Raw genomic sequence first — 23,566 nt, 5'->3', positions numbered from 1 at the left:
TTTCTTTGGCTTTTCTCTTCCTTCTCTTTTATTAAAACCACACTAAAGAAGTGTTGGGGCGAAAAAAACACACCAAAGCCACACGAATGTCCATCCCACCTCTCCTCTGGTGTAGGGGCGGAGATAGAAAGCGGCTCTTGCTCCTCCCGGCAGCCCCAGCCTTCCCATCAACCCAGACCTTGGCTCCCTCAGACACCCTCCTGGAAAATGAGGCGCATGGCCTGAGCGAGGAGGAGGGTACGAGGCAGCCCTCCATGCAGATCTGACAATTTCCTATCCCCCCTTCCCCTTTAATCTACGAACCCCGAGCTCTCAGGCCCTGCACAGGATCTGAGCTGACCTGATTTTTAAAATCTTCCCTCCCCCACCCGAACTCGGAGAAATTAATGGGATCTCTCTCTGCGAGGTCTCCAAGACTCAGTCCGCTTGGAAAGACAAGGGCTTCTGTACTAAGAGGGAAGAATCTTAACGTTAAGAGCAAAGAGCCAGAGTTCGAATCAGAAAGCCTACCACTTCTTCAAAGTATGACCTTGGGTGTGCTCCTCCCCCGCTCTGGGCCTTAGTTTGCTCATCTGTAAAATGAAATGGTTGAATCAGATAATCTTTGAGGTCTCTTAAATCTGTGTGTCTGTCTCAACGTGAGGCAAGGAGCCCAGCTGGGGGGAAGACCGCTCCGCTCCCTCCCTCCCCCCCCACCTCCACACCCTGGTTCTGACCCAGCAGAGCCGGCCTCAGCAAGGAATGAGCATTGAGGTTCCTAGCACCAGTCCAGCCTAGCTCAGTCCCTCCGCTTCAGGGGCCTGAAGTCTCGGGTCCTAAAGACTAATTAAAGCAGTTATTTTGGAAATGTGCTGGTGGCTACAGATAAGCTTTATCGGCGGCATATCTAACACCCGCCCCCTCCCCCAACCGTATCACAAAGACAGACAGAAAATGCCAGCGAAATGGGCCTTTAAATATATTTTCCCTTAGGCTTTTGGTCACAATTTTTTAGCCACCATTATGATGGTAATTCTTTTTCTGCTCAACTTTTCTCCTCCCCAGGGTTTACGTTTTTATAAAGTTGTCGGTCTCATGAGTGGACGTTCACACACGGTACAGACACACACATGACATGTATACATTATATTTATATAGACCTGGATATACAGACACAGAAAAACAAATACACACGACATATGCGCACAGACACAAAGATATAGCTATACCCATGCGTATATACGAACACCCAAAACACACGATATACAAAGAGACAAGCATGTACAATATACACAGACACATCCTTACAAAAGCATGTGTTACATGCAGCCAAAGGAGATACACGAGATATATTCATGATACACATGATACAAACACACAGCATGCACACTAATAGAATTAGACATGTGCACAACGAACATTGACAAGTAGGCAAACTCCTGCCTTTTCCCACTTCTGGAGTTTAGGTCTATACTGGTATACATAGATTTGTGTGTTTTCTTAAAGATCTCTGTGTGCTCTAGCTGCTTCCTGTTCTCTCTCCGGAATGGGACAGCTTATTGTGGTCTCTGCCCCCCTTTACCACTAGAAGCTCCAGCCCATCTAGGTGGGTTACTTGGTCACAACTCTTGGCTTCTCTTGCCCAATTTAACTTCGGGTCCTAGGTCAGGAGCAGGCAAGCGACCTCTCCACTTCCTCCTCACACCTTTCCCTATACCTGGGGTGGGGAACCTTCGGCCTTGAGGGCACATGTGGCCTTCTAGATCTTTTGGTGGGGCCTTTGTGAAACTTGGACTTAGTCAAAAGGACGTAGGGGAGGACCTAGAAGGCCATATGTAGTCTTCAGGCAGAAGGTTCCTCACCCCTGCCCTCCACTCATGCAAAGCTTCACAGTCAACCTTGCCTAGCATAACCCAACTTTTGACAGATAACATCGCTCTTGTCCCCAACTTTCACTAACTGACCTATAGACTCTTTTCTCAATTTTCCCTTCCTCTCTTCAGGTGAGGGCCCCCAAACTGCAAGAGACCCTGGCTTAGCTAACTAGGACTGTGTGCAATGGATTGCACCCACTTGTTCTAAAATCATTGGTACTGTCCTGTGTGTCCCACAGAAAAGGATTCGAGTGAGTTTTGTGTGAAATTGTATCAATGTGTATGCCCGTGCCTGGGAGCTATGTGCTTGAGTCCGTGGGTGTGACCACATCACTGATACAATGTGTCCATTTCTGTATATATGTGTCAGTGTATCTGGGTTTTCATGAGACCTTGTGTGTGTGTGTGTGTGTGTGTGTGTGCTTGTGTTATCATTTAGGTATGTATATGGCAATGCGTAGGATTGTGTGAAAGTGTGAGTGTTCAAGAATATGATGAGTGTTGTCTTTGTGAGTATATGTGCTGATGTGAGTGTGTGAATGTGTGAAGCTGTGGAGGGACTGCATATTTACATATAAGTATATATTTGTGTGAGTAGATGTGTGTACATATACTTGTGTTACTGGGTGTGTGAGTACTGTAGATCTATGCCTATACGCGTGTGCATACTTAACTGAGATTGTGCGTGTCCAGAGGGTTTTATCCCCAACAAAGTCGGTATGTGACATTCTTTGATGGGGGAGCAGGGCAGAGCCCAACCGCTGGAATGGGCAGATTCTAGGAAGGCATTCGTTACCGAGGGCAATTGGAAACCGAGCCGCTGCCCCCCTCTTCCAATTCCCCTCCCCGCCCCCTCAAAGTGAGGTTGAAATAAATAGAAAGAAGAGAAGGCGCAAGCCGAAGGAAGGGGAAGTCGAGCGAGCAGGGTCCAGCTCGCTTTCTGCGGAGCTTGGAGCCTCTCACTTGCTCGCTCTCTGGCTCTCCCACCGGGTCTGTCTCTCTCTCTCTCTTTCTCCTCCTCCGTTGTTGCTATAATATCAATTCATTTTAAAATATGAAAGTCAAGTCGCGTAGCCTGTGACAGAGCCCGATAACAAAAGGTGCACGAGGCGGACAATGCGGCGGGCTTGTAGCAAGATCGTCCTCATGCAAATGAAGGCGGCGAGCCGGGCGCGCTCATTGTGTACATAAACACGCGCCGGCTCCCGCGCCGCGCCGTCCAGGGGAGACGGACTGAGAGAAAAGCAGCCGGGAGCATTTCTGCCAGTTTGCAACACACTCCCCTGGCAACCCCTCTGCTGGTCGGGTGGCGCCTCTCTGTGCAGCCGCCCGCCAGGAACCCTCCGCAGCATCTCGGCAACCTCTGCGCTCTGTATTATCCCCAGAGCCTCCTGGGAGCTGGCTGCGGTCGATAGGGACCCAGGGGAGCAACCGGGAGGCTCCTGGAGAGGGAGCAGAAGCTAACTGAGCCTCGGCTGAGAAGACCCGCAAAGGGGGCTCCGGACAACGTTAGTCTAAGCGCCCAGGAGAGAGGTAGGACAACTGGGCTCTGAGCGCAGGCAAGCTGCGCTTTGGGGACATTGGGAGCTCAGGGGTGGCGCTAGTTAAAGGACAGGTGTGCAGAAGACGCGGGTTGCGGGTTGCGGATAGCTCTGTGCCTCGGGAGCTCAGGGCTTTTTGCTGCAAGCTTCAGGGTTTCTGGGGGGGCGCCAAGAAGGGCTACTATACCCCAGGCCCGGTGTTGTTCTTACCGACCCCTGAGCCCCGCAGCCCGCGTTCCTTCCAAGCTGAGATAGCGCGGGGTGGGGGTGAAAGGCGGGTAGGAGAGAGGACAGCTTGGGAACTGGAGGCTTCAGTCCCTGAAGGCCAGGGTTGAGGGAGCCACACATTCCTGAAACGGCGTCCAAATTCTGGGACGGGGACCACAGGAGTGTGGAGTGAGGTGGCGAGGCGGGAGGGATGGGGGGGAGCCAAGAAGATCCGGCCTAGTCTTTAGCTGTCTAAGGCCGGGATTCCCTTCTCCCTGGAGTCTTTTTTTCGTGAGACGCTATGCTAGATTCCGATTAAATAAACATGCTGTTGGATGTCCGGGAACTCTAGATGTGCCCGGCCCCGTCTTCCGCGGAGGGATTTAGTGTCCGCGCCCGTGGGCCCTTTCCTAGCACAGCTCCCCCAGGCCCTGGCCGGCCTGTGGGTCCAATTCTAAAAAAGTAAGGAGCTGGGAAGAGCTGAGGCCGAGAGCTAAAAGCAAAAAGTGCCCGGACCACGAAACCAAATCGTGAGGGGCAGTCCTCAGGCCGAGTCGGCCGCAAGGAGGCAGCTGGCAGAAACCAGAGGCATGCGGGGATTGGGCCTCTCGGGAGCAAATTTTTCCTCGGGTTATTTAGCTAGGGAGGGCTGTATATGTGTGTCTAAAGTGGATGGGCGGATAGGTGGGGGGCACTTATTGTGCATTCAGGCCCTCGGCTGAGGTCTTCTCTAATCACTCCAGTACAGAGTAACTTCGCCACTACACGGCACCAATCTGGAAGCTGGCCCCTTGTTGCTGTTGAATAAAGGATTTGGACCCAGCATATCTTACTATATATCCTCTTTCTGACACATTTCGGGAGGAGGCTCCTGGGGCCTTCACTGATGCGGTCTCCAGATCTGTGGCTGTAGCCTGCCTCTCTCCACCCAAGTAGCCCTCCACCCGGTCCCCTCCCTCTTTTGTCCCATCTTCTACTCAAAGCCCCCCTTCGTGTGGCTGCTACAGTGCAGTCCTCGGGAGCCCAGGCCCTCCTGGTTGCTGGCTCTCCCTGCACCTGCCGGGCCCGGGTCCCGTGCGCTGGCTTATTCGGCTTTGCATGACTTAACCCCGTTCGTTCCTTTCTGCCTTCGCCCGCTGCACCCGGCGGCGCCTTTCAGGCCGCTAGCCTCTGGGGGCTCCTTCCCCCCTCCCTCTCTTTTATTCTTCACTGCTGTGGGGTGCGACGGGAGGGGCGAAGAGCTGGGTCTCCCCCTTCTCAGTCGGGCGCCTGAGCCGGAATCCGTTTAGAGGGATTTCAATAAGAATGAGACCAGCTCAGGACTTGAGGTAGAAACTGCCAGAGTGGAAAAAACTGTGACCCAAGTTTGTGTCTTGATTAATCGGGATTTATTAGAGATGTATTGTTTGCCTATGCCATCCCGGCTGCCAGTCCCGGGCAGGCCAGAGATATTCGATGGCAGGCCCAGAAGCAACACATCTGGAGAGGCCCACTAGGAGCTAGGAACACTGTAGTCCTTACAGGTAACTGGCTGTCCTACTGAGCCGCAGGCCCCACTACTGCTGTAGGTCCTAAGGTCCTGACAAGCTCAGTGGTAAATTTGTCCTGAAGGCTAAGGAGCTAGGATCAATTTAGCCTCTGAGGAGATGAACCTTAGGGTCCCCCCAAAGTAGCCTTCTTTGGGAAATCCGGGGCTGCAAATCCTACACCCAATCCTTAAGGCTAGGGGGAGCCGCCACTTTCTCGGAACAGCTGGGAATTCGTTGCATCGGAAAAAACCGAATTCTCCTGTGACCAGAAACATCTGGCGATTCGCTCCAGTCCCTATTGTTACCAGGGGCCCAGTCCGCCGGGTGGGGGGTTAGCGCTAGCCTTTAGTGGCGTCAATATCGGGCTCCCGATAATCGAAATGATTACAAACCAGACTCGATCCATGTCCTGGTCTTAAGTGCAGAATTAAGAGGCAGCACCAGTAAGGTTATTCTGACGCTGAAGCTGCCAGCTTCCTAGTTTGGGGAGCTTAGCTTGGCCCTGCAGCTGCAGAACTGAGCGGTATTGGTGAAAGGGTGGGGGCGCTGAGGGCAAGAGAGACACTGGAAGGAAGGCCTTTGGGTCGAGCCTCCGTGGCTGGACACTGTTACTTTCGCCTGATTGACAAATTGCAAACAAATTGCAGGTTAACGAAATGTATTTACAAGTTGTCAAGGAGAATTCAAAGCTTGGGCCCCCATCGGGCCAAGAGAAGGAATTGAGACAGGGAAGAGTGGAGTACAACCACCTTGGCTGGGGGAAGAAGTCCAGGACAAGGTATTAACAGAGTCCAGACCTGCAGACCCTTCCCCCCCCCCCCCACCCCCAAGCCAGATTTGAACAGAGTGAATTGCAGATGATTTATTTGACCCTTTTAAATAGCTTAAATAGGGTCTTTGCGGTTGAGAGGGAACTGTCATTTTATAACCCTATTAGTGGCCATTAGTGGTGTCCAGGGCTTACAGCCTTGGGGAAGGGCAGGAACCCCAACACCAAGAGGCAGCCCAGAACAGCACATCTCCAAGGGAGGGGGCAACTGGCTCCGTGCTGTAAGGAAGACTGGGGGCTATCCTAATTGCTGCAGAGAAAGTTTGAGGCAGCCCAATGTTTGGACAGTGGAGAACCCGGGCCCAGGGATATCCATCACTGAACTCTCAGGGCATAAAGGGAGTGGGGTGGGTAGGGAGAGAAGACGGAGTCTGGTCTCTGCTGGACTGAGACAGAGAGGGGGCAGCTTGAAATAAACCCGGAAGAGAGAAAAAGAGAACGTATGTATCTGACGCCAGTTATACGTGCTTCTCTTTCTGTTCCTGGAGAGCCCGGGTGACTGGGAGGCTGTGGGCAGCTGCAGTTCGGAAGAGCTGCGAGGCCGTGCTGCGTTGCTGGTTTTTACATCTCTGCGCAGCCCGCTGTCCATCCTAAGCCCTTTGCCTCTCCCTTCCTGTTGCGCCCCCAGCAGGCTCAGGCTGTCGTGGAAACCCTAGCCGTGAGTATAGGGACTAACTATGCTGTCAGTGAAGGGCAGGGGGTGTCGATGGGAAAAAAAGAAAAGGGAAAAGGTCGGGAGATACTGGTGGATATACTACCAAAACCTCGTAGTGAATGCAGAATCATCTCCAAAGCCTGTCAAGGGTTAATCAAATTCTCCTCTTCTTCTTCCTCTCTCCTTCTCTCTCCTGACACTCCCCCCCCCGTTCCTCACCCCTCTTCTCGGTTTGATTGCAGCACCAATTAGCTGCCCATAGGAAAAGGCGAGAAGAATAGGGTTACAAAGAGAGGAAAAACTTATGGTCCCAGTGGGGCTGCCTCAGGATGAGTGAAGTTTAAACAAAGAGCAAAGTGGCCAGGGCTGTGAGCTGAACAATGCGTCTTCATTCCCGGGAATGGAGCTGAGCCGAGCTGAGCTAGCCAGGACCGACCGCTGTATGGGCCGACCCAGGGCTGAGCTGGGGGAGGGCGCTCTAGGGACCCACTGTGGCAAACTCAGAGCAAGTCTGGAATAGACTAGGTGTATGGGGACTCCGGTTCCCAGAGTGGAGTGCTTTCGGTTTTTAAGGTGGAAACTATCAGGGATAGTTTATTTTTGGTGTGGGGAGAGGGCAGTTTATTGGTCCTCTAGATTGCAAAGATAGTCCTTTAAAATCTTTCTCAAGTGTCAGTAAAAACCTTCAATTAAAGAAAGGCTTGGATCTTTGGGAGTTTATGAGAGCATGTGAGTACATACCCAGGTCCATGCCACATGAGAGTGAAAACACACAACGATTATTTACACATATTGCCTGTTTCTTCAAGTAACTTTGTTAAATATATTTTTATTTTTTAAATTCAATACCAGATGTCCCCTTTCAGCTCTAATCCTCCTGGTAAGTACTTTGCTACTTGAGTCCTGTTTCCCTTTAACGAATGTGATAGCCCTTGTCAATCAAATCAAAGCCAGCCTGGGCTGTCCAATGTCAAACACCTTTCAAAGCACTCCTCTCTTCCAAAAAATAGGAAACATTAATCAGAGCAAAAAAATTCTACCTTCCGCTGAGAAAGATACTTGGCATCTCGGTGAAAGCCCGTTCTAAGGACTCTCCTGCCCATGCTAAGTGCCAGTCCCGTTGAGTTGCAGCGTCTACCTGGATGATTTAATTTCTAATCACCACTACTGCATCCAGTCAAATTTCCAGCTCTGTTGTCTCTATTTCTCTCACACACTCTTACAGATGCTTAAAAGCAGAACTCTTGCTTTACCTTATTATTCAGGAAGCAGTTTTTGTTTTCCCCTATCAAGCCTAACCCGCATACAACGCAGGAGGCAGCCACAATTTAGAAAGACAGGTTGAAGTTTGGGGCGGGGGGAGCCATTGCGTCTCTGGCAATACTTAAGGATCTCTAAATCTTTATAAATTTAGAGAGAGGGCTTAGTTTTCTTCAAGGGCAGACCCGGGTCCCGGAGCTGGGGAAGAATGAGGCCCGCATTGCAGGCTGTGGGGACAGGGTTCCCGTAGAGAGGCGCCAGCCATGAAGGAAAGAGTGTTTAACCAGCCGTGTTCCCCGACTGCCTGTGGGTCCGCAAACAGCCAAGGGCCAGCTATTTTCCGTTCGGTTGATCGAGGTAATTAAATTCGATCCCCCCCTCTCCCCCCTTGTTTGTGAGCCCCTAGAGAGGGGCGCTTTGGGAAGGGTGATAACGACACCACGGACCAGGTTATGTTGAATCTGACAACAGGGAGCCCGGTGTCATTTATAATAACCAAGAGAACAATATTGGTTTTTAACTTCGGACTGTGATGTTGGTTATAACAACAATGATTATGATTTCTGATTACAAAAACAGTAGATCGTATTGATTATAACAGTATATAAACTTGAGAATTTGGGAAAAATAATTGCTTGTTTTCTGACTCACAGCCTAATCAGTGGCTAGGAGCCTGGCTCTCTCCTTTCCCCCTTTCTCACCAGCTTGGGTCACATCCTAGTAAACCGATTGGACCTAGCAGGCCGTACACTTTGGAGGCATCTTTTAACTCCAGTTCGTTGGGTTTTTTTGGAGGGGGCAGAGGGAGCGGGGAGGAGAAATCCTCACCTTTAGGATTTTTCTGCCAGGCAAAACAGGAAGCCCAGGAGGTGAGGGATGAGGTGAGGGGAGGAGATACTACCAGACAAGAGACAAGGGGGCTTCAAGGTTGACAGTCCTGTTCTATTCTCTGTTCTGTGGGGATTTTCTCCCTGGGCCCAGGAGGTGGAGGACCCCGGCTAGCTCCCTTTCCCAAGGACCTACTTTTCCTCCTTTTGTGTGATAAAGTAAGAAAAAGAGTAGAGAGAGACAAAACCATATCTTGGGGGGGGGGCTCGATTTTTATCACCTGCAAGCTCTTGGAGAAGCCCCAACGCTGACCCCTGGAGCCACAACGGTTAGGATTTGCTACAAAATATTTCCCCAGAAGGCGCCAGCGTCACTCTACCAGGAAAAATAATTTCAAACAACTCCCCCCTAGCTTTTTCTCGGGCCGCCCGCTGCGCGACCTCTTTGGGCTCTGACCCCGGGGGCCGCAGCCTAAGACCGCCCGAAAACGTGTCCCACCTACTGGCGTCTGGTTTCTCCGCCTTAGACCAGCTTTCGGTTCCCGGAGCAAAAACCCAGGGACTGGGGGCGGCTCAGGTCGAGCTCCTCTTGCTTTTCCCAACCTTCCGGATCATTCTTTACCTCCCAGATAAAAAACTCTGGGGAGCAAGACTTGGGGGAGGCGGATGGAAGAGGCAAGCAGGCACAAAATGCTTTTACCTTTCCATTCCTCGTCCTCCCTTTTCCCTCCCTCCCCTTCCCATTACATCCCACCTCCGGACCCCGGTAATCGTGGCTGCCGTTCCTTTTCGGGGTCCACGCCTTCGGGGACTTGCGGCGCGCCTCGGTGGGTCTTGTACCCAACTCACCCACGCTCTCATCTGCTGACCTTCGGTCCTAAGGCCAGCTGGGGCTGAGGCCGCCAGCGGCAATCGGCGATCGGGGAGGAGAGGCAGTGTGCTAAAGAAGGGAGTCAGGAGGTGGAGAAGAATCTACGACCCACAGTAGTGCCCAGGCTCCCCACCTCCATCTTCCATCTTTTCTTGCAGAGATTCCCTTCCCTCACCCTACCTGCACAGATCAACAAACCTAGCAGGGAAACCGAGTTGCTGAGAGAAAAGTAGGACAAATGTTGGTGTCATGCGCCTCCGCCTCCTTACCACGGGAGAGGTCGGGAACCCGGCCCCTTGGGGCCCTGGTATGGGGTGAAATGTCCTTGTAAGTTCGGTCCAGCCCCGGGGAGCCCGGGCGGTTGGTCCCGGGTGCAGAGGGGGTGAGAGGGCTGAGGGTCTTTTCCTTCTCGGATTATTAAAAAGTTCATTTCCTGGCGAATCAGGTGACGTCAGGGGCCCGGCGTCTCAGTGGCGGGGCCGCCCGGCCGGGAGAAGCCGCCTCCAGTTACCCAATTACGGACTGTCAATCCTGCGGCCGCCCCCTCCCCTCCCCCTTTCCCCTCCCCCTCCCTCTCCTCCCCTAACCCTCCGAGAAGGCCAGAGAAGCCGGGCCCCGCGACCCGCTCCGCCATACAAAGCCGTCCCCCGTCCCCCTCACCCCCCCTCCCACCGGCCAGGGGCCCAGCTACCCTGTCCCCGATGCATCCTCCCTATGGCAGCTACCCGGTCCCTACCTAGCCCTTGATATGAGAAGGCCTCCTGCTTCTCCTGTTAGATGCGGGTTTCAGGTTCTTGTAATTCATATCCTGAAGAGAGGATTTTTCTACTTAAGGAGATTTAAGCGAATAACCCAAAGGAAAGTGGTAACCTCTTATTTCCCACTCGCGTTCTGCAGGCACCTGTTTCTGGGTGATTGTCAAGTAGTGGTCTTTTAGTCACCAGAACTCTCCACTCTCACCCTCAATCCTCGTTCCCACCCTCTTTCTGGGTGTTTGCACCCTTCACGATGGCCCTAAGAATTCTCCTGGTCGGTGCTGCTTACCTCCTTAGGCTTAGTTTTAAGAGCAGGAGCCAACCTCCTCAACCAGCCTTGCAACTTGATGGTAGTAATGGGTGTATGATCTAACTTCAACAAAAATTTTGTCCCATGATGACAATCCCATGGTCACATCTAAACACCAATTTACACTGAGGGAAAACACACACACACACACACACACAAAACTCCACCAAAAAACCTTGCTCCTGCTTCCTTCAGGGTGGGTAGATTTATCTGCGAGAGAGACCTGTTACAGTGTCTTGGGGTCTTTAGCCTGAATTCAGGGAGGAGGGTAAAAGAAAATGGAGAGAGTTGGGTGCCTGTGTGCGGAAGGATGCCCATGTTGAGTAACTGACAAAACTGGGGCCAGAGAAGAGGGAAAGAAATGCATTCAGAAGTACTTTTGTCCTCTCCCAATGCACTTTTCCTGGGGCCTTGGATACGCCTTTAGGCCCTGGGGCAAGACGACCGTTTGGCCCCCCCAGGAAATACCGCCCTAGCCCAGCCCAACCCAGCCCGGCCGGCGTCTCCCTTTGCGCCAGTCGCCAGGGTCTGGCCTGCTAGCCTGCCTTCGGGTCTTCAAAATCTGGTACTTGTTGGTGGGTACACCCTCTTTAAAAAAAAAAAAAAGAAAAAACACGCTGCCCTCTTCTGCTTGGCCAGGTCCACCTTGAGGCCCACAGCGATTTAGTGCATCACACCAAGCCACAACTACCCAGGGGCAACATTTGTTCCCGCCTCCCCCCCTCCCAAGTTGCCCTGGTAGTCACCCTCTCACCCCGTAGGCAGCAGCTGCTTTCACATGTCCCCCACCCCACCCTCAGCGGCGCCTTAACCTGAGCGAAAGTGAAAGAGGGAGGGGAGTTAGGGGGCATAGAGGAGGGGGAAGGTTTTTGAGGGCGGGTGGGGGAGGTTGGGCTCCTCTCCCTTTGGCGGGTTAGTCTCTTAAAGATATTTGGAGTAAATTAGAAGCTTGGAGTTTCTGGGGTCCAGCCAATGGCAGCCGGAGGCAGGGCAGCAGACGCCGCTGATTGGCTGGCTGGAGCTTCTTAGCCGTGCGCGTCCCCCTATGTCCACTGAAGGGAGTCCTGCTGGCGCCAGGGCCGCCGACGATGATGCTGTGGGGATGTTACAAAAAAGGCGAGAGTCAGTGGAGTTTGCTTTCTGAGTAAGAACCTCTCTCCCCTCCTCTCGGTCTAGCCTCCCCCTCCTCTCCTCTTCCTCCTGTTTGAGTTTACACCCTTTCCCCGGCGCTGGCCCCCAGCCTTCTTCCCATAACCTGCCGTGTTGTTCCCCCCCCCAACCTCCCCCACCAGCGCTTCGTTTACAGCTGGGATTAAATTCTCTGAGGCGCCACGGAAGGGTGGTTGGATCAGCTCTTCGGGCTTCCCCGTCTCCTTTCTGGCCTCGTTGAGGCATGGTTTCTGGTTCTTGTCTAGTGTTTTAAAACTTGTTTCTTCTTTCTCTCCTTTTCCCTCTCGCCCCACGTTAGTGTTGATCCAAGGTATTTTAGTATTTTAATTAAGCTTCACTTTTCTTTCGCTTTAAGCCTTCATCGCAGGCGGGTAGGAGGACCCGACTTCCCAGTGGGGTTTTTTTGGGGGGTATGGGGGGAAGGTCGTTTCTGATTTTTAGGAAGCTATCTCTCAGGCTTGTCCCACTCAGGGAAGGCTAGGACCTTGAACTGTACCCGAACATCGTCTGTAGAGGAAAGAAAAGTGGACGCTCCGGGAGAACTGAAGGATTTGCCTTGTCCTGGCACAGGACTTGGGAGGAGGGAGTCTCTGTTTCCTCAGCTGCTGAGGCTTTTAGGCTCTAATCAGTGTCTCCTTCTCCACTCCTGTCTCCCTCCCCCCCCCCACCCTCGCAGGTGGCGCGTGCGGGTTCCGGGCTCCACACTCCACTTCGCGTCCAGATAGAGGCAACCCCTTTCTACTCCGGTGCGGGAGACCCCGACAACGGCGCAGCCTCACTGACTCAGTTCTCTGCTTTGCTCGGGGCAGTTCCCCTGACCCTATCCACTTCAGTGCCTGGGGACTCTCGGACTAGGAGGGCCTAGAGTGGGGCCTGAGGGCACCATGGAGGTGGCGCCGGACCAGCCCCGCTGGATGGCCCATCACGCCGTGCTCAACGCGCAGCATCCGGACTCGCACCACCCGGGCCTGGCGCACAACTACATGGAACCCGCGCAGCTGCTGCCCCCAGATGAGGTGGATGTGTTCTTCAATCATCTGGATTCACAGGGCAATCCCTACTATGCCAACTCTGCCCATGCCCGAGCGCGGGTCTCCTACAGCCAGGCACACGGTAAATTCCTGGGGGGCCAGAAAAGGCGAGGGCCAAAGGGAAAGGTTGGGGGGGGGTAATGGTGAGTGCAGGGTGCGGAGTATGAAAGTGACTCTGGCCAGCCGGCTTTCTAGTTAGTTTCACTAGCTATGCCTCTGGGAGAGAGGAAAAAGGGGAAGTAGATTTAACCCTAGAAAGACAGCGAAGGGGAGGGGGACATCGGGAAGGGGGGAGTGGAGAGGTGGGTGGGGACGCAGGGCGGCCGAGGAGCTGGGCATATAACTAGAAACTAGACACGTCCGTTTCCCGGATGTGAAATCAAAACGAATCGAAATCGCTAATAATTTTGGGGGCTGGGCGGCCAGAGGGAGCGGCGGGCAGGGAAGAAGTTGGGGAGAGGGGCCTCTCTCTGTCTGTCACCTCCCTTGGCGCATCCCTCTGGCCGCCCTGGGTTCTTGGGAGGCTTTCCTCGGAGAGGAGTTGTTGGGGAGAGGTAGCGGTTTCATTCCTGGGCTTACCTTCCCCACTCAGTTCCCCTTCACCCCTTTCCTCCGCTTTTTGTCCCTCTTCCTCGGGTTAGTCTCGGACTAATAACTGAATCTCCTTCGGTGACGGTGGGAGGGGAGTGTGTTTTTATGTGTTTTGCGTGTGGTGGTAGTTTTGTGTGTGAGCAGCGCAGAAGCCGGGTTTCTGCTGTTCTCTTCCTGCGCCCCAAGGTCTCGCTTCTCTCTTCCACTTCTTAATCCTGGGACCTTTCTCACCTTCCCTGGCGTCTCTTAAAGTGGGTCCTGGGGCCTCGGGAAGTCTCCCTGCACTGTCTGTGATCCCCGCCCCATCGATGGCTGCCTCCCCCTCCACAGCTCGCCTGACCGGGAGCCAGATGTGCCGGCCTCACCTCCTACACAGCCCCGGAATCCCGTGGCTAGATAGCGGCAAAGCGGCACTGTCGGCGGCTGCGGCCCACCACCACAACCCCTGGACCGTGAGCCCCTTCTCCAAGGCACCTCTGCACCCATCGGCAGCTGGAGGCCCGGGTACGCTCTCAGTGTACCCAGGCGGAGGCAGCGGCGCCAGCGGCAGCGGCTCTGTCTCCTCTCTCACGTCCGCTTCACACTCGGGGTCGCACCTCTTTGGCTTTCCCCCGACCCCGCCCAAGGAGGTATCCCCGGACCCCAGCGCCAGCAGCGCGGCCTCGCCTGCCTCCTCATCAGCTGGAGGGGTCCGTCCAGAGGACAAGGAAGGTGTCAAGTACCAAGTGACCCTGTCTGATGGCTTGAAGATGGAGGGCGGCAGCCCCCTCCGGAGCAGCCTGGCTTCCATGAGCGGGCAGCCCTCCACGCACCACCCTATCCCCACCTATCCTTCCTATGTGCCCGCTGCCCACGACTACAGCGGCAACCTCTTCCACCCGGGTGGTTTCCTGGGCGGCCCCGCCTCCAGCTTCACCCCCAAGCAGCGCAGCAAGGCCCGCTCCTGCTCAGGTAAGTTTTCTTTTCCCTAGCCCTCCCCTGCCTCCCTGCCCCCACTCCCTTCCCTAGCTTCAGGCAGCCCTGGCGCCGCTGACTGGGGGGTGGAGATGGGGCATTTGGCGCCGGAAGACTTTGCCTGGTTGGAGGTGTAGAGTAGAGGCGTTCTTTCGAAGCCAAGGGGTAGCCTGGGCACAAACGTTGTTTGGAATAAAAAAAGTTAGGCAAAGTTTCAAACTAGACTCCCCTCCCTCTACATACATCACTGTCTTGAAAAGCAGTGCCTTGGTGCTCCACAGTGTCAAGAAAAGCCATCTTCTAAAGTTACCTTTTTTCAAAGTGTCCTCTAGGAGAGCTGGGTGAGATGAACCACAATTCAAACGCTCTTTTCTTTTATCCCTGCCCTGAATAAGACTCCGTGTTTTAATGCTTTCGTTCTAGACGGGAGCTGAGTAGCCCGCCCCCAATCTCTAACTCCTTTGACTCCTTTAGGAAAAATTTCTGCCCCTGGGAGTGCATGGTACATAAGATCATATTCAGGATTTTGAAGTATTAACAGGGTCTCTGCTTGGAACTTTTTAACTGGAGTTCAGTCTAATCTCAGAGCACTGCCCATATCTTTTGCAAAGTTCACCCTTCACTCCCCTGGAAAGCCTCTAGGTCCCTTTCTAAAACAATCAGGTCCTCTCCACCTCTAGGTGCGGTGTGGTATAGTCCAAGCTGTGTAGAAGACCCTAGGGTCTGAGGCCAGGGAATATTCTGGGACTCCCTCCATACAGCCAGACCTAAGTTGGGAGAGGTGACTGCACCAGGCTTTAAAGGAAAAAGAGACAGCTTCCTGAGATCCCTCCTCAAGCCTCTTTTTCCTTCTGAAACTCCTGAGAAAACTTCCCTCCCTCTTCCTCTAAGTTGGAGAAAAGGTGGCCATGGAGTTGTTTTAAAAGCCTGTGGATCTTGGACTAGTCTATCGACAATCTACTGGCATGCCATGAAAAAAGACTTTTTTGGGTCCTAAATCCAGCCTTATTTGCATAAACTGTATTTGAAGGAATTTCTTAGGGTACAGATTTCAGCCCCACTGCAATGTCTCTTGGCCAGAGAAATTCCACTGTTGGCAATTGCTCTGTCATTGAATCAGGCCCAAGCTGGACTTTAGCTTCATTCCACCTGGGACTCTGGATGAGGAACCCAACTTAGATTGTAATAATTTGGGTGTGTTTTGGGGAGGGGGCTTTCTCCCAGTAGGTTTTACATTTTTATTTGGATTGAGGTATTTTTATTAATGGTTAAATTTAAGCTGCTGAATTCTAAAACCAAATGGCTATATATTTTTTCTGAATTTGTGAGGCATTGATTATGTAGAACACTTGGTGTGGAGATTCCCTTCATTTAGGTGTAGGTGTGTGTCAACAAATCGGCCAAGCATTGCTGATACATACATATATATTTTATATATGCCTTTATATAGATATGATTCTTCCTAGAGAAAAATCAAAGAGGATCCCAATATTGCTCAGAGCCACTGGGGGAGAGAGGTCTAAGGAGGAAGAGGATAAGAGCCATTGGTAGAGAGAGTGGAGGAAATAGATGAGATGAATGGAGAGGCAGGAGGGAAATGGACAGAGATGGGGTGACTGTTAGTGGAAATGCCATTTCTTAGATGGATTTTTTTTGAATGTCTGAATGACTCCAGTCCTGTGGGAAATTCTCTGCTTTTCTCCCCTCCCTTTTGGTCTCATGCCTCAGAGTATTTGATTTATGTTACCTTAAGGTTTCACTTTTAGGCAGGAACACTGTTTCCTGAATGCTGAGAGGTACCACACTCCCCCATTACATCCTTGGGAAAGTTGGGGTTAATGCCCTGGGGGTAATTTCCTAGACAAAGAACAACAGTAAAAAGCTTTTGCGAATTTGTTTTTAAAGAAGGACACCCAGTGTCTCCTATTTCCGTTTAGAAGGCAGAGAGTGTGTGAACTGCGGGGCCACCGCTACCCCACTCTGGAGAAGGGATGGCACCGGGCACTACCTGTGTAACGCCTGCGGGCTCTACCACAAAATGAATGGACAAAACCGGCCGCTCATCAAACCCAAGCGGAGACTGGTAGGTGGCTACATGGCTCACCCTTTTTGGGATGTCTGGAGCTGAGCTATTAGGCTTGGGGAAGTATGGCTAGATTAGAGATGTGTGTGGGTAAGATCATTGGGAGGTCAAGGGTCTGGAATCTGGAAGGCCAGGGTAGGAGTAGATAGGTCTGGCCTAGTGACTGACATAGGAATGCCAAGAGAAAGCAGAGCTAGATAAATATCCAAAGAAAAATTGCTTTGCAAAGTTAAAATTCAGATATTGGGAATAATAATCAAAGTCATAGAATTAGAAGTTGAAATCTAGACAGACTCTAGCATCTTTTGCATATGAAGTAACTGAAGCCCAGAGAGGTGAGTGACTTGGACAAAGTCACACATGGCAGAGCTGGTGCTAAAATCAAGTCTTTTGGACTCCCATGTCAGTTTGTTTTCCATTACACCAAACTGATCCCTCCTCCTCCCTCCTCCATTATGATTAAGATCACAATCCCAGTTAACGAAGAGCTAGAGCCTGAGAAACCAGTTATTGGCAGAGCAGACAATATATGGCTCATTTTAAAATATTTCTCTGGTTGGTTTCTAAGTACTCTCTGGCCATGAAAGGGTTACTGTGGCTAGCACACTCCCCCTAGTAGGTCCCAGTAGACTTCCATGGGTCCAACTCCATGTCCTCTATTTCACTTTTAAAAATAGGGCCATGAAGCCGTTTTCTCTCATAGCCCAGGGCAGCCCTCACTCTGTTTCCCAACAGGGCACACAATTCCTGGTGCTTATTTAAAACACACACACACTCACAGACAAACCCTAACCACCAAAAAAACCTTCCCTTTATTATTTTTTCCATGGAGTCACCTATACTGTGTATTTTCATTTGAGTGATTTTTTTTTAAATGCCCTTTCTAAGCTCCTGGCCAGAGTTTCCTATCCGGACATCTGCAGGCTGAAGATAAGGAAACTTGGTGTATCTGTATCCGGACTCTGCAAGCTTTGAGTGTCTCCTAGGCTGGGCTTTGCCTCTTGCTGGGCTGTTTTGAAATTTCTAATACCCTCCGCTCTGCAAATAATGTGTAAAATGCTAAGAATAATAAATATATTTTTTTTCAGGGAGATGTGATTTACGAGGCCTAAATCGTTTTGCCGTTTTGGGGACATTTTCTTTCCCCCTCCAGGAGCCTGGGGATGGGAGGTTGGAGGGTAAAGGTGGGGGAGGGACCGAGGCTGGCTGTCCCGGACAGCTAGTGAGTCAGAATTCCAGCTATGCAGCTGCTTAATTAGCTGCTTTTCCTCCTGAAAAGCAGAGGAAGGAGGGATCTGAGAGTACCCTGCTGCTGTCATCTGCCAATGCTTTGTGAGTTCAGGGTGAGGGCCCCGAGTGGGGCTGGGACTAGGGCTAAGGCTGGGCTGCTGACCTACAGTGGCAGTCAGGCTAATGGTGTTGAACAAGAGAAGTATTTGCAAATAAGCCCCTGGCCTCCCGGCCTCCCGGCCCCAGCAGTCTGTGCTGGAAGATTCCAGCCTGCTTCACTAAGAAGAGTTGGGGGAACCCGTTCTGTCAGTTTTTCTCCCAGCCTGTGGCTGGATGGGAGATTGGGGTGGGAAGAGATTTTGTTTTCAGAGTTGACAACTCGAGGAGGCTGGTGGTATTCTTGACTCATCTTTTCAGTGCAAATCTGAATTTCCAGGGTGGGAAACTTCTCCCTTGTCCCCTCTTTTCCCCTTCCCCCAGCTTAGAGACACCCTCAGGCCGGGGTGTGGCAGGTACAATTTAAAGATGCAGAACAGGCATTTGGGAAATTTGGGTTCCCCTTCTAGTACTGCCATTGGCTGACTAGTTGACCTTCTGCCGGTCATTTCTATTTTCTTGGCTTTGGTTTTCTGGTTTGTAAAATTAAGAGGTTGGGTGACTAGGTGTTTACTTTTCTTATCTCTGAAATTCTAAGATTTTCTTGAGGGAAGTCAGTTAATCTAGCTTGAGGGTCTGAGCCTAGGGCTTAGACACTTGGCTGAATCAAGAACCCTAGACCTGTGGAAATAAGGATACTTTGTGACTTAATATACCCTTGCTTATCACCGCATTCTTGGCCCATTCCTGTGCCTTCTCCCTACTGTTTCCTTAAAGTCTCTTTTGTTACCATCTCTAGATAGGGTGGCACCCAAGGGCCTGTGCCATTCTTGGGAGTCCCCGTTTTTCCTTCCAGCCTAGGTTGGTGATGATTCCTTGCTCCTCTTACCCCCTCCCCCAATAAGCTTGGGGTGAGATTAAGGATTGGGGGTGGGGAGGACTTTGAGCCTGTGCCAGTGAGTTTACATTTTGAGATGTCGGTTGAGGAGTCAGGGAGCCTCTGGGGCAGGGCCTGGGCTTATTGTTGAGTCTTTCTAGCTGTATGGGTGACGTTTCTCTTAAGCTTCTGGAGAGTCGGATGCAGGGCAGACTTTGTTTTATTAGGCCCACATGAAGGGCGAGGTGCGGAGGGACAGAGGCAGTGGGGGAAGGATTTCGGGGGTCAGGATAGGATTGAGTTGGGATGACTGAATTGCCCAAGTATGTTCTCCAAAGTTAGGGGCTGAGGAAAAGTACTTTTGTCAGAATGAGAGAGAGAGTGGGGGATCTGCATCCCACTTCTTAACCACTCTACTGAAAGTGTACTATGTAATTTTGGACAAGACATTTCCCCTTTCTGGGTCTCGGACCAGTACAATGAGGTTAGAGTAAATGATCTCCAACTTAGGTCTCTTGCAGCTATGAGATTTTATGAATAATTTTACAGAGCTCTAACTTTTCCCTCTTCCATTGTGATGGTGTTTGGGGTAAAGGGTTTGGCAGTGCCAAGGGTGGGAGTAGCTTGAGGGCCAGCATAACTAAACTTCCTTCCCTTTACCATCTATCCCTCTTCCCTCCCTCAGTCAGCAGCCAGGAGAGCTGGGACCTGTTGCGCCAATTGCCAGACAACCACCACCACCTTATGGCGCCGAAATGCTAACGGGGACCCTGTCTGCAACGCCTGTGGCCTCTACTACAAACTGCACAATGTGAGTGTGCCCCACCCCTGCCCGCCCCTTCCCCTCCCAAGGGACCCCAGTCCATTCTTCACTGAGGGAAGAGTGATGCTGCCTCCTAAGCCTGACAATGCCTGTCTCCTCCGCTTGGCTTGGGAAGCCATCAGGAGGGATCCAGTCCCTGCATTTTCCTCCTCCCCCAAGCTCTCCCTTCCAATGACAGGAGGTTGAGAACAGAGAAGCTTCATACAGGCGGAATTAGTAGTGGTCTGAAGGGCAGGCACGCATCTGTTGTGGACAGGAAGAACTGTATTTGGTCTTTTTAGAATGACCTAGGCTCAAATCCTTGCTCTCTTGCTTTCCTAAGTGACCTTGGGTAAGTTCCTTTTCCCTCACTGGCTCTCAGGAAATGATCTCTATAAAGCCCCTCTTGGCTCTAAGAAAAAATTCTTACAATTCAAAGACAAGCTGGTTGGAAAGGATAAAGGTTGTTGCAATACATTTGAGCTCTACATTTCCCACTCAAGCAAAGTAGAGTCTTGCGTTGGGGCATAAGAACTCTCTGATTGCAGTGTGTCTCCTACCCATCTCCCCCACTTAAGGTCCATGACATTTCATGAGATGGTAAGAATGGGAAAGAACCAAAACTCATCCATCTTTCTGGAGAATCCAAAGTAGTTACCAGGTTAGGACAGTTGGGAGGAGTCTGAGATACGGCCGAACCCAGATCATCTGTCATTGGAGGGGTGGGGGATTTGCCTGCCCAAGCACAACATGATGGTGCCATTATTCCATAGGTGAATCGGCCATTGACCATGAAGAAGGAGGGGATCCAGACCCGTAATCGGAAGATGTCTAACAAGTCCAAGAAGAGCAAGAAGGGTGCTGAGTGCTTTGAGGAACTGTCCAAGTGTATGCAGGAGAAGTCATCCCCTTTCAGCGCAGCTGCTCTCGCCAGCCACATGGCCCCCATGGGCCACCTCCCACCCTTCAGCCACTCGGGACACATCCTGCCCACGCCCACTCCTATCCACCCTTCCTCCAGCATCTCTTTTGGACACCCCCACCCATCCAGCATGGTGACTGCCATGGGCTAAGAGCAGCAGCCCAGGTTCAGGGGCCTCACCCAGGACATGGACAGACAGAAAGGATGGATGGACAGACCTCGATGTCAGGGTGGGAGTGGGGAGGCTGAAAGCAGGGGAGCCCCTGGGATAGGGAGAGGCAGGGATTAGGGCTCCAGAAGGGGCTTAAACTCTGGGTAGGGCAGCGATGGGCAGCCACCCCTCCCTCTCCCTCAGGGATAGCAACCAAGAAGACATTGCCTGAGTCACTCCCACTGATGGGACTGGCAGTCCTGGCTTGGGGCTCAACAAAGCCTCCTCCTTCCCTCATTCCCCACAGCCCTCCATGCCTGTCCTCCTCCCCCTCTGGCCTCTCTGCTATTACTGTGAATCTCATAAACTGGTCTGAGATGGCTAGCCAGATTTCTGTCTTGGACGATTATTTGGGGGGAATAGGACAACTTAATAAAAAGGAAAGGCAAAAAGGAACTTTAATTGTTCAAAAAACAGAGATGGAAAAAGGTATAAAAATAATTTATTTTGTTCTTGTTTTCAGTGAGGACTTGGGGATTTTGCAAGGGTCTCAGCTATTGATGCAAGAACCCTTCCCCTCCTCTGCCCCCTCTATGTTCTGCCCCACCCCGCTTAGGGGAGGTAGTCTCAGTTGAAGAAAAATTGACCAACTGGAAAACTGCCTCATTTGTTCTAGCAACTCAGCCCATCAGCTTATGGAATGGGATGTGCACTTGTACCTCCCCTCAAATGGGGGAGTCTGCCTCCCCAGGGGTGGTGGGGAGGTGGGGAGGCTAGGTTCTAGTAGCCTCAGAAATGGGACCCCGGTTGGGTGGAGAGAGAGAGAGAGTACTCACTGGTCCCTGGAGAGGAGTTATGTGTTCCCCTCAGCCTAGCAGGTAGCATTGTGGGGGGAGGGAAAGGCTGGCATAGAGGAGACGGAGAGAAGGCAGGGAAAGGGTGTCAGCTCGGCAGGGCTGGGGGACACTGGGGAGGGAGAGACAATCACAAAATGGCCAGCCCTGAGGCTGAGGAGGGAAGGATGGATCAGAGGAAGGGAACACCTTGAAGAGAGGGAGAGGGGAGAGAAGAATTCCCCCCAGGACCTGAGTTTTGTTGTTGTTTTGGAAAGGAAAGAGAAAAAAAAGTCTACGAAGAAGTCCTCCTCTGACTAAAAACCAAGTCAAAGATAAATACCAATGTGGCCAGTGTGAAGTGTGTCCTCCTGCTGGTGGGAGCCATACTCCTGCAGTGGGTGCAGGCCTAACCCCATGTACATACTTAGCTATTCTTCTGCTGACCTCCCCTTTCCTTCTCAACTCCAGTTGCCTCTCTTCTCCCCTCCCAGCTAGGGGATAGAAAACTGCATAATCTTAACTCACCAATGAGTTGGTCTTTATTTTGTTTTTTTAATTTCTTTTTGGATCAAGCCAATTGTATATTGCAAAAGTCCTGCTAAGAAGGAAATAAAACATAAGAAAATGGATGTACTTTCCTATTTTTTTCCTAACTATGTAATTCAAAAGCATTAGCTACAACAGAGCAGAGAGCCAGGGACCGGAAGGGGAGAGAGAAGGCTTCCTGGCTTTGTTCCTGTTGATACGCTTGCTTTTCTCTGTCTTTGGGGGTTTTCTGGTCTCTGTCTGGACAGGTAGCTGCACTTTGCAAAGAAGGGAATCCACAGGGATACTGAGTCCAGTTGTTGTCAAGGTCTGGGTGTTGGGAGGATGGGACTGACCTTACCCTGGCATTCTAGCAGAGGAATCCTGGTGCTATGGGGAAGATGTCCCCTGGTCGTGGAGATGTCCTGGGCCAGGTTTTCTGGAAGAGCTGTTGATGTTAAGGATCTATCTTGACCTGTATGAGGGGTTCTTGGATTGGTACCTCCCAGGGTTAGAAGGGAGATGCCCTCCTGAGGATGGTATTACAGGGGAGATGAGCCGTTGCCCAGGCATCGATCTACTGAGCTACAAAATTGGTCCTGTGCTTGTCTGGATTCTTCCCATGGTACAGCTGTACATAATCTGTACGAGGTGGGGCTAGGGGGTGGGTGGTGAGGGGCGGAGAAGATATTGTCCTGATACAGTGATATATTGACAGAGTGCAATATAATCAGTCGCTACAGTGGGCACACCACAGTTGGGAGTAACTTATTTTGTACTTGTATCAGCATAAGAAAAAAAAATAAATCTTCAGTATTTTCTGTTTTTATTTTTTATTTTGCTTGTTTATTTTGGATTAGTGAACTAAGTTATTGTTAATTATGTACAACATTTATATATTGTCTGTAAAAATTGTATGCTATCCTCATATTCCTTCAAAGTGAATACTGCTAAGAATAATAAAATCTTTTTTTTTTTTGTGACATCAATGGATCCATTTTGTGAGATCAGGCTGGAAACTGATCTCTCATATTCCCTAATGCCCCTGGGCCCTCTGGGCATTTGATTCCCATTTTTCCCATCCTGGAAATGGGAGGCAAGTGAGTGCAGGGATCACCCTTTCTTTCACTTGGCCTCAAAGACCAGGCAGCAGAAGAAGCCAATACCAGAGGCAAGAGCTATAATGGACCAGAGAATGCTCGTCTGGTTGTGGGTATAGTGCAATGGACCCTGGGCTTCAAATCTGAAATAGAATTCCTGGCTCTGACAGGATTCTCAAAGCTAAAAGGATAATTTAAAGACCATCTGGCCCAACTCTACAGATTGTACATTCTACAGATTAAGGAAACTGACTTCTAAAAGTTAAATGATTTGCCCGAGTTCACATAGGCAATAAGTAGGAAAGGTTTAAACCCAGGCTTCCTGACTTAAAATCCATTGTTCTTTCTGTTACAGGAGCTGTGTGATCCTAAGAAAGTCACTTCTCTGGGTCTCATTTTCCTCATTCTCATAATAGAGGTATAGTGTAGACAGGGTTACATAGGGATACTACTTCATTTTCTCATTTCTTGAGATGGAGGGTTTGTAAACTTTAGTTGACAAAGTTTAGATTTATACATAAATCTAAGCTACTGGGGTTGAAGGTGAGGGGAAAAGAGTGA

General features: G+C 51.2%; 1 protein-coding gene across 3 annotated transcripts; it reads left to right on the top strand.

Moving 5' to 3' along the window:
* Positions 1 to 2,777: 2,777 nt before the first annotated feature.
* GATA2 (GATA binding protein 2) lies at positions 2,778 to 22,009 on the top strand. 3 transcript variants are annotated; one of them, XM_020981198.2, is made up of 6 exons: positions 2,778 to 3,386; positions 12,484 to 12,920; positions 13,760 to 14,380; positions 16,321 to 16,466; positions 19,355 to 19,480; positions 20,245 to 22,009. In XM_020981198.2, exons 2-6 carry the CDS (start codon positions 12,692 to 12,694, stop codon positions 20,542 to 20,544), a joined length of 1,422 nt encoding a protein of 473 aa, XP_020836857.1. In that variant the 5' UTR covers positions 2,778 to 3,386; positions 12,484 to 12,691; the 3' UTR covers positions 20,545 to 22,009. The 3 variants fall into 3 exon arrangements, with proteins under 3 accessions (XP_020836857.1, XP_020836856.1, XP_078008366.1); XM_020981197.2 differs by lacking the exon at positions 2,778 to 3,386 and adding an exon at positions 11,674 to 11,781; XM_078152240.1 differs by lacking the exons at positions 2,778 to 3,386; positions 12,484 to 12,920 and adding an exon at positions 13,311 to 13,392.
* Positions 22,010 to 23,566: the final 1,557 nt, after the last annotated feature.

The sequence above is a fragment of the Phascolarctos cinereus genome, unplaced genomic scaffold (genome assembly GCF_003287225.1).
Source record: "Phascolarctos cinereus isolate Bilbo 61053 unplaced genomic scaffold, phaCin_HiC Scaffold_4;HRSCAF=312, whole genome shotgun sequence".
Lineage (NCBI taxonomy): Eukaryota > Metazoa > Chordata > Mammalia > Diprotodontia > Phascolarctidae > Phascolarctos > Phascolarctos cinereus.
Note: the sequence above shows the minus strand (reverse complement) of the source record. Positions and strands in the feature narration are given on the sequence as shown.

What these genes read in the sequence shown, in the direction of transcription:
- GATA2 (XM_020981198.2), top strand. Translation starts at nt 12,692, where the DNA reads ATGGAGGTGGCGCCGGACCAGCCCCGCTGGATGGCCCATCACGCCGTG. An exon ending in CAAGGCCCGCTCCTGCTCAG is followed by an intron (nt 14,381 to 16,320) that starts GTAAGTTTTCTT and finishes ATTTCCGTTTAG; the next exon opens with AAGGCAGAGAGTGTGTGAAC. An exon ending in TCAAACCCAAGCGGAGACTG is followed by an intron (nt 16,467 to 19,354) that starts GTAGGTGGCTAC and finishes TCCCTCCCTCAG; the next exon opens with TCAGCAGCCAGGAGAGCTGG.